Source organism: Ischnura elegans, chromosome 12 (genome assembly GCF_921293095.1).
Source record: "Ischnura elegans chromosome 12, ioIscEleg1.1, whole genome shotgun sequence".
Taxonomy (NCBI): domain Eukaryota; kingdom Metazoa; phylum Arthropoda; class Insecta; order Odonata; family Coenagrionidae; genus Ischnura; species Ischnura elegans.
In genome coordinates, this window is record NC_060257.1 from 45875220 (window position 1) to 45894742 (window position 19523).

At 36.5% G+C, this 19523-nt stretch overlaps 1 protein-coding gene across 3 annotated transcripts in view; it reads right to left on the bottom strand.

Moving 5' to 3' along the window:
- LOC124169058 (lachesin-like) overlaps positions 1–19523 on the bottom strand; it is an 877532-nt gene that overhangs the window by 165854 nt on the left and 692155 nt on the right. For all 3 annotated transcript variants that reach the window (XM_046547530.1, XM_046547531.1, XM_046547528.1), the window contains one exon: positions 5331–5538. In XM_046547530.1, the coding sequence (XP_046403486.1) occupies positions 5331–5538 (208 nt within the window). The remainder of the gene's footprint in view (positions 1–5330; positions 5539–19523) is intronic.

Consider the following 19523-nt stretch of genomic DNA (forward strand, 5'->3'; position numbering starts at 1 on the left):
CATGATCAAGAAAGTAAATATCTTGTTTAAAAGGTGGGAGAATGCTCGTTTGATTACTGCCATTTCGTCGTTAAATTGTTGCTAGGCAGATAAATTTAATGGTGTACATAAAGGAAAAAAAAAGTATAGAGCATTAGACTTCTATAGAAATTAATTATGAAAGTCAAATAGGAGATAAATATTCGCCGATATTTATTTCACCTCTATCCGAAAGTATGCACTACCTACATAAAATTTAGGTAAACAAAAAAGAAATCTCGGTGAAACTTGCGCAAGTCATCCCAACATGGATGACAAACAAATAACGAGTTTTTAACAATATCCCTGACCAAAAGATACCGGAGATTGATTAATTGGATGATATAAATATTCCGTTGTAGGAATTGAGAATAAGATGGTCATACAAATTTGAAAGACTGCCGGCAATAACGGAAACATCAAGGTCTTGTATGACAAAAAAGAGGTTGTCTTCCGTTACAATGAAAATATTTGTATCATTTTGGAATTACCTCGTTCATTCAGTTGGTTCACTTGCTTATGTTTGTTCCAAAATTATCAATGGATATAGCTTTGCTGAAAATTGGAATGATTTTGAACAGTGTTTATTTTTTAATTCGAAAACCTCTATGAAAACAGGTATATACGAAATGTGCATGAGAAAATAAAATTTAATTGATAATTGTGACAAAAATTTGTGTTTGATATTGGTTACAAATCCTTCCGTCTTTTGAGAGTGATCAATTATCTTCGCTGCATAATCTATAAAATTATTCAATAGTTATTTAATAATATTTCTCACTCAATTGAAGCGAAATTGAAAGTTATATCACACGCGTAGCGGAAGCCAAAAACACTACCGCAGTCATCCGAATTATTCACGCATAATTTCGCAATTTCCTGCAAAATTCTACGATTTCATCTAAATAATTTATTTCTCGGCTTGTTCTGGTTCATCTAATAAGTGAAAGTGTTGCTGTAAAAAAAACAGTTATAAAACACGATGCCTATCTGCGTAAATTACTTAAATTAAACTGTTGTTAAACACGAGAGATCCCATCATTTCACGGAATGCCAATAATATTTATCATGAGAAATGAATATTTTTATTGAAGTGGTCACATGAAAAAATCAGCACCTTTTATTCCTCGGCGAAATTGAGTTCATCCGGTAGTTGGATCTTTGGCAACTTGGCGATATAATTTTACGTCCATTAAAATCTAAATAAACTGATGAGGCGGTTAGGGATGAGTGACATAAAATAATTACTTTATTTTTAAAAGCTACTGTAAATGAAATTTCAATTTATAACTAACTGCTGGTACTGAAAGTGCATGAAATAGTCAATAAATGTACCTGACCATGAGACACCTGAGATTGATGTACGAGAATAATAATATTATATTGCAGGGATTAGAAATTCTTTAAAAAAAACCTCAATCAATACAACCAGCTCTCATGGATGATGTTAATAAACACGTTTTGATTGTCATTCTAAATGGAAATAGAGATTGAATCTAAAAAGATGTGATGCAGGGTACAAACACAGGAATAGTTCAAATAAAAGGCTAACTTTTTAGAATATTCAGTGAACAGACCGTGCCGATTGCACTAGTAATGGAATGCAAGAAATTGCATCAAATTGAAAGAAGACCAAGAAAATGTGACACTTCGTATGACCGCCGAAGACGACGGCGGATCTTGAATAGAAAGAGATTTAGGTTTGAATGGCACGATCTTAATGATAGTTAAGTGTATTGGTTCAGTAGGTAAATTTACATTTCATCATTTTGAAGTTCTGTTGCAAGGATTAACAATAAGATAATTAAAAATTTCGAATTATACGAGCAGTTTAAAAGATTGATGTAAAAAAACCGTTTTTGACTGTTCGTGCAATTTGATTTATTGTTAGAAGCTAATAAAAAGTAAGACGGGATACATTGACAAGATAGAAAGTTGAGTGAAACAACAAACTAGTTAGAATATTCAGTTAACAGACCACACCGATGACACGAGGAATGGAATACGAGAAAATGTGACTGACTGGAATAATACTATGAAAATATGAGCTTGATATATATGCCAGCCGAATATGACAGTGGTTCACGAATTGGCGAATGAGGTTTGAATGTCACGGGCTCATGTTTGGTTAAGGGGTTACGTAGGTCAATTTGTTATATTTTCATTAGATCATTATAATACTCTGGTTCAAGGAATTAATAAAAACTAGAATATTTTCCAGCTTTACAGGCATGATGCAGGTAAAAACGTTTTGATACCTATTGCAATTGAAAGTAGATATTGAAGGTATAAATGTGATACAGGATGCAAAAAGAAGATGGAAAGTTCAGTGAAACGGCAAACTAGTTATTCAGTAAACTGACAAAACGGATGGCTTTGAGGAATAGAATGCAAGAGAATAGGTTAGATTAAAAGAGGATAAAGAAATACGAGCTTGATATATGTCAGCAGAAGACGACTGCGCGTCATGAATAGGATGAGAATGAGGGTTCGACTGCTGCTAGCTTAAGGTTGGTTAAGTGGTTATGTTGGCTAATTTGGTAAAGTTAGATTAGGTTGTAGTAATATTCTGTTGCAGAGTATATAAATAGGATCGTTAAAAAATTCGATTCACACCAGAAGCTCACATAAATGATGTAAATAAAAACGTTTAGGCACCTATTGCAATTGGAATTAGAGGCTGAAGCTAAAAAATGTTAGACAGGATACGAAAACAAGATGGAAAGCTACGTGAAACTGCAAACGTGTTAGAATATTCAGTGAACAGACCACAAAAATGACATGAGGAAAGGAATACGAGAAAGTGTGTATGACTGAAGAAAGACTAAGAAAATATGAGCTTGGTATATGTTAGCCGAAGATAACAGCGGATCATGAGTAGAAGGAGAATAATGTTTGAAATGCACAAGCTTAAATTTATTTAAGTCAATTAGTTAAGTAGGTAAGTTTGTTAAGTTGGTAAATTTACATTGCATCAGTACAATATTCTGCTGCAGGGATTTCATAACAGGGCCATTAAAAATTTCGAATAAACCAGGAGTTTTCAAGGATGCTGTGAATAAAAACGTTTTGATTCCCACTGCAATTGATATTAGAGATTGAATCTAAAAACGTGTCACAGGGCGCAATAAAGATAGGAAGTTAAGTGATACAGCAAACTAGTTCGAATATTCAGTGAACAGACCATGCGGTTGACATTACAAGAAAGTGCGTCTGATTGAAAGACTAAGAAAATATGAGCTTGATACATGTCAGCCCAAGACGACAGCAGTTCATGAATAGAGGTTCAATGAGGTTTGAATGCCACGAGCTTAAGGTTGGGTTGAGAAACGAGTTTGGGTACAAAAAAAAACAAAAGAAATACGAAAACGAAAAAGAAAACTTTCCCGCTCGACCTAAATCCATTGGCTGCTGACTTAATACGATTTACGAGAGACGCCGAATATCGCATAGGAAAATATTCCTAAAAATATTGATATTCCCCGCCCTATTGTTTTTTTTAATGTTTGGATGCCTCAACGATTCTTTTTTTATATTTCTAATCCTCCTCCCTCGAGCTCCCCTGCCATTTCTTTCTCGATCCAACCCCACTCCGGCCGCCAAAGTTCGCTCTTCCGTGGCTCCGTGATTTCATTCAGTGTGCGCAGTTGGGTATGCGGGGATGGGGAAACATAAGGCGTCACACACGAATATCAGATCGCGGATAAAATACTCAGGCATACAAATGGTCGGATTACGGCGGAGATCGACGAGGCTCTGACTACCAGCCATATTGCCGAAGCTCAAGGAAAGAAGCTCTGCTGCATAAAGAGAGCATAGCAGCTGGAAGCAAATAAAACGATAAGGATATGCTGAATTTTTAAGTGATTTGGAAACTATAATAATGCAACGACATTGACTTATCCCGGATTGAACAAGTTACGAGGCATTCTATTGATGGAAATAAATTCTAAGAAGACATGAGTTAGCCTTGGAGCCTTGAACGTCAAAGTTGAATGTAACTATTCACCATTGATCTCGAAAACTATTATTTTATTTTAAACTAACCACAGACGTAGAACCAAATTTTACTTGAACAATTATTTATGAGACAATTAAACGATAAGGATATGCTGAAATTTTAAGTGATTTGGAAAATATAATAATGCCACGACATTGACTCATCCTGGATCGTAAAAGTCTCGAGACATTCTACGGAAATGAATTCTAAGAAGTAATAAGTTAGCCTTGGAGCCTTGAACATCAGAGGTAAATAATACTGTTCATCATTTATTCCCAATGTTAATATTTCAGTTTAATCTAACCTCTACCATCAGAAATTTAATATTTTTATTTGTGAGAGTATCTAACAGTTACATTTTTATGACAATAAAACATCCTCCGTCAATCGGAATTCCTCCAAGTTTATTTGTGTAATCACAATTCCTAGATAATACTCAGTTGCAGGGATTGAGAAAAAGAAAGTTAATCAATTCTTAACCAAAGTGCTGATTCCAATTGCAACTGAAATTAGCGTTAAAAGCTAAAGCGGGGGAATCTGGATGTAAAAATTAAATGGTAAATAAAGTTTAGCTAGGCTAGTAATAATATTCAATGAATAGCCCATTCGGATTGCATGAGGAATTGCTCCCTTGACAAAACGAGTAAGCAAGAAATATCTTTCCCACAATTTTTTTTATGATATCAAAAAATATCTACCTAAGGCGATGAAGTTGATTGTTCTTAAATTGCTCTTCTTCTCTAGTTATAAGCTGTCTTGTCGGTTTTTTAATCTTTCATATGCCTGAGCCTAAATTCACCCATTGTTTTGGAGCATAATTATATATTCAGCCAAATTAGAAAATTGACGGCATTATGAGTTATTTTATTGATGCCATTCAGAATTTATGCTAATTATTTCAGAAGAATGGAGATATTAAAATAACAAAAATCTTCCGATTCAATGCAGCTTTAATTAATATTATGATATCACGCTGTACTCTAGATCGAATATTGAATTACATTCACCCGAACAGCAAAAAGCCCGACCCGTCACCCATCTGTTTTTTTTTAAATACAGCTCCGGAAGCAAAAATTCTCATTGTACTTGATATTGACCTGACGGTCGAAAGGCGTTGTACTTTCAATAATGACTCCGTGGATAAGTGCCACAGGTGCCATCTCTCTGTTCTTGCAATACTTAAAGGATGCCATTTCACTGTATCTGGCTTGCTTCTGTTACTTTTATTTTGTAGGATATCGTTTCTGCTTTCTTTTCACGTTCTGCGTCCATTTTACATGCATATTCTGATGTGAGCAAACTTAACACTCACCAACTACATGCAGGTAGCCGAACTGCGTCTTGGCCGTGACTGTGTTGATCTGGCACATGTAACGTCCTTTGTCCTCTTCCTGCACGTTGTTTATGTGCAGAAACCACGTGCGGTGCTTGTCGTGCGACACGGAGATCCGCGGGTTCCTGGTGATCACGTGATTGTGCACCGTTAAGATTGCAGACTGCTCAAAGTGCATCCACGCAACCTGTAATCAGAGAGGAAGATAGGTAAGTGTTTGAAATCATCCACTAACTGGTGAAAAAATGAGGAAAAAATGAACATTATTTCAACCAATGAATGCACTCATAAGGAAGGGAGGCATAAGAAAAATTATACCACTCCTTTCATGAGTCCAAATAAGGGTGGTTGATGAATGTTTTCCCCAAATTCGTTCTTTTGCTAGTTTTCAAAAATGTCATTGTGTATATAGGAGGCATATTCGCAAAGTAAGGGCCGTTTGCTTATATTTAAATATTGTCGTTTCAGAACAGCTATTCTCATGCAGCGCCATCTATTTATTCATTGAAAAGCTACAGAAGCATTTTGTTTTTTGTTTCGGAAGTCGTTTGCATGCCCGTGAATGCAAATAACTAAGTACGCGATAATCGTTGATCCCGTCTGCTGTGAAGTGCGTTCTGTCATACGAATATAGTATGGAAAAGGATTGTCGACTGCTGAAATTCATCGGGAGTTATGCCTAATTAACGGACTTACAGTTGTAAGTAAAGAAAGTTGGACAATGGTGCCGTGAAATCATTTTGAAACAGTGGCTCGGTGGACAACGTTTCGAAACCGAAGGGGAACTCAAGAACGGTATTGTGCTAACTAAAAGTGCCAATAAAATATGTTTCACATGAGTATTATTTTCCTCCGATCAAACGGCCCTTACTACATGTATATGTCTCGTATTACTACAGGTCCTCTTTACAATCGTGTATAAAATCATGAGTAAAGTAAAGTACAAAAACGAGCATCAGAAAGTAGAAAAAAATCTAACTTTCAACCATTGGAAGGAATAAAAATACCTCTTAGCTCATAGAGGCGATGAATAATCGTCCAGAAATTCCACAATTTTTCTATTTTGCACTCATAGCACACCATAGGATAAAATATTTTAAATCTTTAGCGGAAGAACGAAAAAAGACAACCAGAGAAGTAGAAAGATGATCATAAGCAGTGGCGCCGACTCCATGGGGCCTGAGGGGGCCCGAGCCCCCTCAAAGATTCGTTTCGGGGGGCGGAGCCCCCTCAATAATTCAATAAAATAATTAAGTTATATTTTGCTTCGTGAAATCAGAAAAATATATCGTTAATTTTTATTTCCCATGTTTGACGATAGTTACCTTTTAAAATAAATTCAACAATGTGTTAAAACAAATAATTATAAGGTTAAGCAAAACTGAATCAAGTTGTGCGTATCATGATAGTGTTTCGGTGCTGCGACACACTTTCAATTTAACCTCTTCCTGAGGCAAGACCTCCGATATGGGCCCCCCCAATATTTTTTATAAGTCGCCACCCCTGAATTCATAAGGAAGACCAAAAGAAGATACAATATCGAAGAGAGTGGATACTAATATTACGTACGTATACTACTTCCGCAAGTATCTCAACACACCCCATTTAGCATTCACGATGGTTCTGAAACTTCTACTCTTTCCAATTTATTTCACTTTAATGGAATTAAACATCTGATACAGCATGAACAAAACCTAGCCGACAGATAACTTCTGTGTACCATAATGCAGTTTTGGTCTCACATAGTGATAAGTGTGTCACATATAGACCTGCAGTAAGTGGAGTGGAGGTCGGTCCATAAAGAAGTGGGTTTTCAAAAGGGATACGATGTCGAGAGAATCGTCTAGATTATTCTGACCTTCATATGGATGACTTTAAATTATATTAAAATCATCTTGATATATTTTCAGCACGGAAATATTGTAGTATCGTCACCATATGCTTACAAAAAATTACATAGCTTGCGTTACATATAATATTGAGTTTAATGAATATGGAGCCATTAATTAATGGGCATAATAAATAACAAAGAGTGAACACCTGAACCCGTCCTACATCTATAGAGAATAAATTTACAAGAAGTGAGGAAATTTGGCAATAGTTTTTTTTATAATACCAAATAGTTGTACCTGGTGAAGTAGAAAAAAGTATCTTATAATCACCGAAACCTTTTTGGGCATGTATTTGAGCAATGAGAAGGCTAATTTCAATTCTATTTCCTCAGATATTACTTAGTACCATAATCTGAGTTCGTGGATACATACGGCTGCATTCATAAATATTGCACTGAAGAAGCAGCAAAGGTAACTAACTAGAACCCTATTAGCGGTGCTTAATAGCATATTAAGGTATATCATTTGTAAATGATTTTAAATAAGATTCAGCCTCAGTATTCTACTGGCTATATCGCAGCAGTAACAAAATTTAGCAATGGAAAAATGACTGACTTTTCTCCCACGGTGAACCTTTACCGTTACATTAAGGATCTACGTCAAACAAGGGGATACTAGCTTAAGAATCTATTCATTAATTAGAAACTTACAACGGATGAAAACACGATGTACACCATTTGAGGTTGACTGATTGCTAATTCGGCGGCTAACTTCCCAATTTCTACCTAACGAATCTATGAACAAGGTCTCTAAGCTTGTATTAAAATTCTTCAGTGAAGATATCATTCACCTTGACTGGGATTCGAACCCGCATCCACCGATTTCTGGTCGAGTTTTTCATCCAATTAATTATACCGGTATCTTGTACGGAATAGTCCACAAATTTCTTCATAGAGGAATGACCCCTCGGTAGTTTAACTGACACTCGAGGGGAAGTTGGGGTATTACGGTTCGAGTCCCGGTTGTAACATCTGACACTTTTTCCTTCCACAATATTTTTTTATTCTTTTCAAATACAATTTATTTCCTCGTCTCCTTCCTGACAGATCTTTTATGATGGCTTCTCACACAACAATCCTCTTCTCATCTCCATGAACGAGGGATGGCAAGTGAAATGAGACGAAAATGTTTCGTTTCGACCCAGAGGGAAACGAAAATACGAGGTCTAGATTTAGTTTCGTTCTCGCACGAAATTAAACTCACCAAGGAGTAAATTTTCAACCCGGGACGAAACTTTACTCCCGGGAACGAAACTAAATTAATCGATACTCCGCTGCTCATACTTATGTTTCGATCCCAAAAGTTAGGTGGAGGGGGAAAAATGGAATAGTTTCGACCCATTACGTTTTAAATAGGTATACAGAGGTCAAAAAATTGAGATTAAAAATCGAATGGCCAGTTTGCGTTCACCGTTCCGCTGTTTGCGGTAAAAATATGAGGTAAACCGTTCGAAGATGAAGCACGTTGTCCCTCGGGTGCGAAACATCATTTGCATTTCGTTTCGTCCCCGACTTCTACTTTGGTTTCGACCCGAAGTACTTCTGACTCCGATTTCGTTTCGACCGTGAGTTTAACTCCCCAAGTTTAAATCTATTTCGTTTCTAAATTTCGCTCCCGAGAAGGAAACTATTGAACTTTTTACTGGTTTTGACTATCGTTTAGTCTCTATTGCCATCCCTGGTAAGAACCCCTTAGAAACCTTCCATCCTAGTCCCTATGTCATCAATTTTAACATAAACATTAATTCAATAGAAGTGTCGATTAAACATAGAAATACATATCAAAAGTTACGCAGTCAAGGCGAATGTTTTTTCTCGGTGAAATTTTATATTGGTTTGTGCATTGCGGGCGATTCCGTAAATTTATCATCGTGGTTAGTACTGGTATACTTATATAAGGCTCTAAACTTGGTTGTAAGCTCACCTTTTTGATAAGGCATTCTCGTTTCCGCGATATTCTCATAAATATGATCGTCATTCATAAAAGAAACCACCTGATTCCTTGGCCTCCTTGCCTGCTCTTGCAGTATGGCACTGGGACGACATTCGCCTCTCCTCCAGCATTATCTCATGGTACCTTTTACTCTTGGGGCGCGGGGTAAGCGTACCCGTAAAAAGCGGAAAAAAATGAAAGCAGGTCGAGCGAGGAAGGGAGGGGGACATAAAAATAAAACCAATCGCTGCTATCAATGGCCTCATTTCCTGTCGCAATGTTTCACGGCGTCGGATCCCCAGCCAGCCTGGAACACGGAGGGATAAGAATAAATGGCTATACAGATGCAAAACCACGCGTACCGCCCGTCGTATACATACATCACCAATTTCAAGAGGGATCGGGGTAATGGCTGCCGAAAAGTGCTGAAGGATAAGGACGAGCAGTTTTTCCCCCGGTGCAATGCCGTTCAGTGAATGGAAAGCGGGACACGTTGGGAAATTTCTCGGCGTGGCTGTAGGGTTTCGTGCCGGGAAAAACTAGTAAGAGGCTAAAGGACTGGTTCACAATATCTTTACTTGACGTAACGTGAGTTTGAGATCATTGGTTCGCAAGTTCACTTTGAAGAATTGTAACATGATACATTACAAAATAAACGTTGTTTGTTCTGGATTCACTTGGTAGAACCACATGTCCATAGTGCAAAATAAATCACTTTGTAACCTCCCACAATACTTTATTATTCCAACCCTGTGTTTCAAGTACTACACACTACTATATACAACTACCTTGATAATGATTATAAAGTAGTTGGAATCCAGAGTTGAAAGAATTAGGTTTTGAGCAACATTAAAAGGTGATTCATTTCGAACTATACATATTTTTGTTATATCACAAACAGCATTTGTTGAAAACTCTACCGGTTTAGACTTTTTCAGGTCATTATCAGGAAGTAACAAAAACATTCCACCGCCAATTCAGTTACCTCTTGATAATGATCTGAAAAAGTTGAAGCCGGTAGAGTTTCCAATAAATATTATTTGGAATATAACAATGCCTATTTTTGAATCCATCTAACTTGAGTTATTATCTCACTAAAATCACGCACTACCTTGAAAACCACCTCAATGGGGAACTTGCATGGGTCGTCAATTGCTACAAAAACTATTCTGAACAGGTGAAACGGATATATCAGCTCGCAAAAATACCTAAATATTCTCCATTAATGATCAAAAGAAATAAAAAAATTGACTTTAAATCAAGCAAAATTTCTCTGAGCCGACCACTACGCGAAAATACTTGAGTGACGTCGCATGTGCCTTAACTGGCGTCGGGAGTCAGGAAATACACTGATTGTGAGCGCATGCTGCGAACATTGTTTTGAGGGAGGATTTAGCCGCTCATTATCACTTGTGTGAGGTATGTTAGGGACAATAGTGAAGCTAAACTTAATTTGTTATTCTAAAAAACAATTCTCGTAGTTGATCCGGGTGTGTTAGTAAAATAATAATCGTATAATTACAATCGAAATAGAACTAAATTATATAATGAATCTACTTACACTTAAAATACATCAAGAGTCTTGAATCAGCCTCATTTTTACTGCCAATCCCTTTACGACATCCCTGAGACATTTTCTGAGGCTGGGAAGTGTTCAAGATTAGTTTTGTACAAAACAAATATTTACACTAAATGGCTATCTATTTTTCAAAACAGAGAACAACCATCAACCATAAAATCGATTTTACAGGACTTTCTAGACTTATTATGACAGCCAATAGGGAATTCTGAACTCCTTGCAATTAGATGCGAGCATATATACGAAAAACTAGCCCTAGAACCTGACTAGCGGTGCTTAATTGCATATAATAATCAATTGAATTTACGTGCCAATAGAAGCTGCCGGGAGAAGAAAAATATATGGATTAATAATGGCTAAAATTCAGGACTGCCATGGACACAATCAGATATAATCGAAGAAAATCGGCCAAAAAGCAAAATTTAGACGCTATAGATTTGGGAAAAGGGCGTATATGACGCTTCAGATATTATTAACTCTAAAACTTTATTCATAAAAAGTTTATACTTATCATTTACCTTGGCGCAACTATGGATTGGAGTTAGTGAAATTAGTGCCTGTTGGTTCACAACAGCTATAAATGGTGAAAATTGGTTCAGAACAGAAAAGTTCAGTCCTCTTTACAGAAAAGCTCCAATTTATCGACCAGGAGCGAGGAGGTAGTTGATTTCTTCGAGAGAAATCAACTACAGCTTTAACTTACAACTTTAGCCTTCTAAAATATATTTAACATTTGATACAAATTTTTGATGCTGATATTAAAGAAATATGCTAAAAGTCTTTCTGGTTCATAAAATTCAAGTTACGCCAAGCTAAGTTGCTGTGAACGGGATATCATATCATGAAACTTAAGACAACTTTTGGCACTTTTTGAAGGGCTCAGACCTTAGCGCTTGAAGGTATTAAGAAGTTGCTAGATCATCTAAAGTTAAGGCCTTCAAGGCCTGACCTATATTCGATTTCACTATTACTGGAGAGTGCTAACTTTAATGGACTGCATACTTTCATTAAATTATTATCCTGGGTCACTATGCGTTTTGTTACGCCGAGTTACGTTATTATGAGCAGCCATAGCCAGCCAGCAAATTCGCCATTTAAGCTTTTGTGAACCAACAAGCGCTCATCTTAAGTTTCCTACCCCAAATTTGTGCTAAATTAGGTAATTTTAAGTCTTTGGGAATGAATTTTTAGAGTTATAAATTTCTTGGGGGCTTCAGTCTTAAGGGTTAGGTTTGAAAAAAATAGGTATATGGAGGCAGAAATCACGGCAGCTGGATAGATGCGATTGGGTACTCCCCGATAAAAACACCACCTCTCGGGAGACCGAAGAATCTCAGAGTATGGAATTCGGGTCGCGTGCCGATCTTAAAAAGCTGAAAGAAAAAAGAAACCGTAACGATTTTTTTTACCTTCCCGCGTACCATCGACGTTCCCAGATAACTTTTGCGGAAACGTCAGCTCCCCTTCGATGGTTTACCGTAAAGGATTGTCCTTTGCCGACCGCCTCGTGTCACCGCATGCATGAGATTCAGCACGTTTGCGATTTCAGCCTTGCATTCTACATTTTTTACCCCCCTAAAATTAGTGACAAACGCGATAAAAGCTCGCGCCGTTAACGGGATTTTATACTCCAACCTTCCATGGCTTTCGATCACAATTCATTCCGAGCGAGCGTCCATTAGGAACCAGCGCGTGTTTGAGTTTGATCAGCGCGTTAAATAAAAAAGGTGAACATTCATCAGACAATTTCGGAACGGTGGCATAAAATACGAGTATGGGAAAAGGGTCTAAAATTTACAATTTTTAGCGATGAAGGAATTTGCAAATTACGCTGAATTTTTCACGTGATTACAAAATCAGCGCAAAAAATAGCATACTTAAAAATAATCATGATATATTAAAATAATTATACAGACATTCAATTTTGGTATGTAATTAATTGACACATGATTATAAAAATGTAAATATCGCAACTAAGAAAGGAACTGAAACAAAATCTGTAAATACGCTGATCTGATGCAATTTTAAATATATCATCATGTTCATCAATCATATTTTCACGCCAATATCTTATTCTAATTAACTTGGCACGGAATCCATATCGTCAATGAATTTTAGGGGTTAGGTATGCAGTACTTCAATTGCCATTCAACTCTTTACCAGTGGTTGTTGAAAGCATCGAATACTATTGATAAGTGGATCATGCCTAAAGATCAGTTTTATTAAAATCTTATATATGAAAAACAACAGCAAAAATATTATTGCAGCAAAGACATTGCATATTTAAGAGAATGAAAAATATTTTTAGTGCAAATAAGACGAATATAGGCTCTGTAAGGATTGTAAATCATACAACCCTTTTAAAATATTCGGGAGATGGTATAAAAAAGACACTGGTGAAAAAGAATTTGAGTAATATGACGAAGATATTCATTGCAGTGGGAATAAATGGGCGAGTAATTCACGAAATCTCATAATAATCACTCTCTCCTGATTAAAATTATCCACGAGTTGCACATATTTGGAGCCGCACTATATTTCCAGATCAGAGAGCTATGGGAATACGTTTTCTACTCACACAGCAAAGGACTTACGCAGTAAAATCTCTCACAGTTTCACCTAAATATCATCTAATTAATATTTTTATTGCCATTATAAATATACTATTCACCTGAATATTATCGCACGGGTTAATGGTTTTTGAGTTAGTGCTTACTGCCTCACGCCTATTTAGGCGGCTAGCGGGATGGTACGACACATTTCCAGAAAGTAAGACTAGGTACTGTTGCACTCTCACGCCGGGTAATTTATTCAATAGTTAGTAAAACTGAGTGATAGTGGGGGTGGTCTCTGAGGTGAAAGGCTGCGGCGATCTTCGTTCGTACCGAAACTCAAGTCGTAGAGTCCCTCCTACGAAATATCTCGATGAAAAAATCCCGCCCAGTGGGCGCTGTCATAAGGTTCATTGCCGCAGTAGGAATTTTTTAATTGGTTTGGTTGGGACATTTTGTACCATTGGAAAAAAAGGAAAAACATTGTTAAAATTCCACCAACTTAATTTCATATGCAGCAGCGTCATCTTCAGGTATTGGTGCATCTGAAGATGAATAGCCGCAGCGACAAAACTAATTGTAGTTGAAAGTGATCGTGTGGAATCAAGCAAAATTTTTCTTTTCATTTACGATAAAATGAACTTTTACTAGTTTGATCCTGAGAAGATAGTGTATAATTTATTTTCAAAAGAAAATAAATATTAATGACCCTTATTTTATGGCCAGTGGCGTAACCATAGGTGGGGGGGGGAAATAAGGGGAAAGATCCCCCCCCTAAAATCTCGGAGAAATTAAAAAAAATATTTGAAACTATTGTATAGTTTTGAAATACAGTAACTGCATCTGCTTAAAGTTATATCCTAAGTGTCAAAACGATAGAAAATGTATTTCCAGACATGCCATTAAAAAAAAATAAAATTCCCGGACCTCGTTTCCTGGGAGGGAGGGGGTCGCCGCCCCAGGCCGTCTCATTCCCCCCCCCCCCCCCCAAAGCATTTTCCTAATGTGCACGCAGATTGTAATATGAACGAAATGATTTCAAATCAAAGTATGGCTTAGAAAAACTTTACACGTGGCAAAAAAATGCACGTGGACTAAAGTGTTCGAATTCTCTTTCCCGAAACAATAGGGAAGAATCCCTCGGCTGAGAACCGTCGGCCTTATTAATACGACTTCCTCTCTTTTGAGCTCCGATCCCGCCATTTTCTCGAGACCGCGGAAGGGACGAGAGTTATCGCTGGGAGACTAGTGTGCGGCGCGTAGGAAGGAAGTTGAAGCGACCCTTTTGTAACGCACCCAGAGACTAATCTTTGAGTTCTTCCCCAGAGAATGAGCGTACAAGAGAAAGGTTTCGGCGAGGAAAAAAATTGAAGTGAGGTTACCGCCGTGAAGCATTGGGAACAAAACGAAAAGATATGTGACCGGAGCATCCAATGAAAAACTAAAAATTCGTCCCTTCCTTCAAGGATTAAAAGAAAGAGGCGTAATTATCTCCATCTTTCATATGAGGCACTTCCTTCTTGTTGTTTAGATTTGAAGGAGACAACTCCAAATACAATTTTTTAATACATACTGTATTTAATTCATACATGCTCGAAAAAGTATGGGAAAACTCTATATTGGGTGATTTAACAATTAAAATATTATAATTCGGGAAAATAGTATCCTGACAAATTTTGTACTGCAAATAGTGGTGCCATGCCGTTAACGTCGGAAAGCCGTTCCGGTACTGATTAATAAAAGACATAATAGTCAAATATAAGTTTTATCAATTTTGTTGTCTCAAAATTTCTATTATAAACATTCGTAATCAAACCAAAAAATTTAATAAAATGCAAACAATAACTTATAATAAAAATATACAGTCATATTTCACTTCAAAAATAGCTAAGGAAAGTGCGTTTCCACACAGATATTTTGCCATGACGCATAGACCACCAATATCATTCTGCGAGACAATTGATCTCCTTTATAACGGCGCGCTAATCACAGGCTAAATCCCGACCAACTGACAGGAAAAAATTCTGGAAAAAAAGGTTTTATTACATTCTGTTTTCAATTCTTCTCCAGTCGAAAAAATTATGGGAACGGTATCTACATTGGGTGATTTAACGATAAATATATTATAATCCGTACATCAAATTTTATCCTGACAAATTTTGTGCTGCTACCATCAGTCTACGAAAAAATTGATTACATCTATGATGGCGTGTTTTTCATGGGCCGAATTCCGACCACCAAAATTCAAATACGTACAAAATATGCATCGCGTTAATGGCAGGCATAGATAATGTTCTACATACGACAAAAATGAGAGGAATTTTCGGATTAAAAGCAACAATTCAAAGGAATTTCTGCGAGTACTTATAAATATTCGTTATGCTCCCATTCAAGTTCTGAGGAAATCACACTTCACCTGGGGAAATCACACTGGCCGTAGACAAGCTGCCAGTATCATTTCTCCGTCTTCAACGGTCGAAGAGAATGATGATGTAACGTGTTTGATTTTTCCTCATCCTGAAATAATAGGGAATAACGCAGCATTCCAATGCAACTGATTTTTTTGCAGCACAGGTCTTATGAATGCAATCACCCGTACTCTACGAAGGGTCTATCTAATGAGGCGAAGCTCGAACTTTTGACTTTCAACTCAGCAAGCGATAACTCTACCGCTCGGCCACCGTTGCCGGTATAATACCAGCTGTAACTGGGAATCGAACAAGGCCGCCAGAATAGGATATGACGACGTAAAAGTCAGGTAAATAGATCCCGTGATAATGAGGTTTGCACTTCCTCACTGACATAAGCTCTCCGATTCGTTAGTGGCTAATTTACCACTGATCTATCGATTCGTTTTTTTTTACTTTTAAACCCGTTATTGTTTTACACATTCATAAAAATTCAATAAACTACCAAAATATGTTTGAGTAGCAAAGGTTCGGATAAACCACGATCGTAAAGCGTAAACACCAATACAGGTAAAAATGTAGTTTTATCTTACGTAGCATATTCAAAACGCTCAATAAAATGACATATTATCATACAAACAATGTTAAATATCTACTATTGACTAGATTGCGTCATATAATAAAAACGTCACCACCAGGTATTCGTTATATGACTATGGGTCATTCTGAAGAAAGAACTTTATGTATCAGCAAAATATTTAACTGGATTACTGAAGACGACCATTTTTCAATGTACCTGAATATATTCACCGTCATCAGAAGATTGTTTTCTGACCGCAAATGGTCAATCAATGCTTATTTAGCTGAAAAATGTAGATCCATCTTAATAAATACCATTTTTCCTATTTTTCAGGAATGGTAGGACGGCCGACTCCCTATATCCGCCCCTGTTCGAGCATAGCATAGGCCATTTACAAAACAACTGTTCCCCTACCACAAAACAACTGTACTATTCCCACATTACTTATGTGTGTAGATGGGTGTTGAGAATTAGAATTGCCGTATGTTTTCTGGTTGGAAAGGGAAGCTTGAATTTAAATCTTAAGCGGCAAGCTTTTAAGCAGTCTCTCTCTTCCGTTCCAAGTTAATTCACACGGGAGGATAAGCTAGAGGGAAGGGTTGAAGAAAGGGAGTCAAAAGGATTAGCGGGGATTAGCTTTGGCGAGATTAAAAGGAAGGATGCGGTCGGAGAAGATCTGCACGTTATTGCCTCACTCCGCTAACCCCATTTCCTCACTTCGAACAGCTTTCGTGGAGTCCAGGAGGCCTAGCGCTCAACGCCTCACCGTTTAGTACGTGGTTACTTTAAGAATGTCTCAATTGCAAGTACCTAATTGTGCCTTTAATCGCAGGTTTTCAAAGTCGCACTTAATCAAAGATTTTGAGTTGAAAAAATAAGCGCAGGGCTTTATTCAGTTTGTTCCTTCTCCTCTCCAAAAGCCATTTCTTCCCGGCAAGTGAAAAATTTCTTCCCCGGTGAATAAATAAACCTCTTCCTATACCTCAATTTCCACTTGTCTTGTGTTCGTGATTTTTACTATTTTAAGAAAATGGTCTTTGTTTTGATTTTTTACGTATATATTCAATATTTTATGCATCTCTCAGCTCAGCAAATGAAAATCGCTGCAAATCGGCAGGAAAGCTGTACGTGAGCAATTACTTAAATAAACAAATAATTCAAGGAAGAGTACAAAAATTAACAATTAGCGGTTCATACTGAAATTGGTGTATTAAGGCCAAATGAGGTCTATTACGTAGCTTTTTTCATTAAGATTGTTTGATATTTTAAGTTGATTTCCTAAAAACCACAATTAGCTTACGTCGGGAAGCGTTATAACCAAAACAGGTAAAAATGTTGTTTTATCTTATGTAGCTTATTCAAAACTCTCGATATAATGACATATTATCATACAAAAAATGTTAAATAGTTACTATCGACTAGATTGCGTCATATAATAAAACATCGCCACCATGACCACCAGGTATTCGTTATAAATTTAACTTTTCCCATGATGGAAACGTAATTTTTGCATCTTCCTTCAATGTAAATAAATTAAATCCCAACTATCTAACTACTTACGCTAAACATGATGAGGAGGTATTAAATATAGGTCCTTAAAGTTAACGTTAAACAACTTACCAATTTATACAGCCAAGATTTACAGTAAGCCCTTCCTCAAGTGATCTCTTCTCTACGGCTTCCAATGTTGACTAAATGATGCAAACATTATGACTCGCATTCATGTTTAAATTCAAACCTTTGCTGGAACTTATTTATCACGCATATTTGCTGTAGTTTATGAGAGACCACGTTGAGATGACGAATCTACGTGCTGAAAGCTAATTTGAATAAAAAGGACGAAGACATAAAGCGTTTTACTACCATCACTAGAGGATATTTCTTGACATAGCAACGAATAGGTTTCGACAAATTTAACATATATGGCATTTCAGTATGGTATTTCAAGCTGGACTACGGGAGTAATGATGAGCTCCAAAAAAAGGAATGATAAAAAGGAAAGAATTATTATCATTGCGGAGAGCGATTCGGATAAAATAATGACAGATTAGGCGTGAATGCGAATAATATCATCATGTATTTGGCTTATTACTCATAGTAGCAGAGTACTAACTGCATTTAAACTTTGACTACCTGTTGAGCAATGGAGTTTCTCTCAAAAGCCTGGAAAATCACTAGAGTCCACGGAAAAAGGCCATTTCCTTCTCATACTTCATCTCAGGGTATAAATTTATCAATTAAGGAACATATGAAGACTTTGTAGTCTGCTTGCTGATATTTAACATAATATTTCCCAATTTAAAGGCAACGAGAATTAGAGTAGAAGACATTATGGTAAGGTACTTGTGGAACTTTAACCTCTCTTTCCCTCAGAAAAATATATGTTTCTAATTAGACATTTAATGATGCAAATGTAAGTAGACTTTAAACTATAATACGGAACCCATTAAAAAAAGATGACTCATTTTACACTTATAACTGTGAAATTGTGTATTTACCCCTTCATTTATGCAATGATGCCCTGATAAATAGGTGAGTTTGAAAAATATTAACAGCCGAAGCTCCAAATAAAGAAATAATCCCATTATGCTAGGCGATTCAGCGATAATTGGTAGTCAGACATAATCAGAGATAACATGGTAATTCTCCCTTTGTGTTGCAAAACATTTGAAGAAATGTTATTTAAATTTGCCTTCGGATTTGAACCCCAGCATAGGTGCCGGAGTAAATATCAGAAATCTTTTTACGTATTAAAAATGAAATTTTCAACCTAAAATTCATAAAAATCAACAACATAACAATAATCACCATGACAATCCGAACATTTTTGTATTTTTCCAAAAAAAGGTCTTTGCTGTAACCTATTAGTTTTAACTGTCTCTCGGACCACTAAATGATGGTCCATGTCCTCCGTATTGTGGTCAGTGCAACAGCTTTAGGTTTTTTATATTTATAAATAATCTAACTTATAATAAAAGGCTGATTTCCATTGAATGCACTTTGAATAAAATAAATTTTTAAAAATTTTCAACCGATTATCTTCATCGCTTTATTTTTTAATAGTATTTCCTGGTTTTTACTTTATTTTTGTTATCAACTTCAGCACATTTCCTAGAAAACCAGCGGTAAAATTAAAAGATAATGAACCGTAGTTATAATAATGATCATTAATTGGTTATACGAGTTAAAATTTTAATTCAATTTCTATCAGTATTGCGCTAATTGTAAG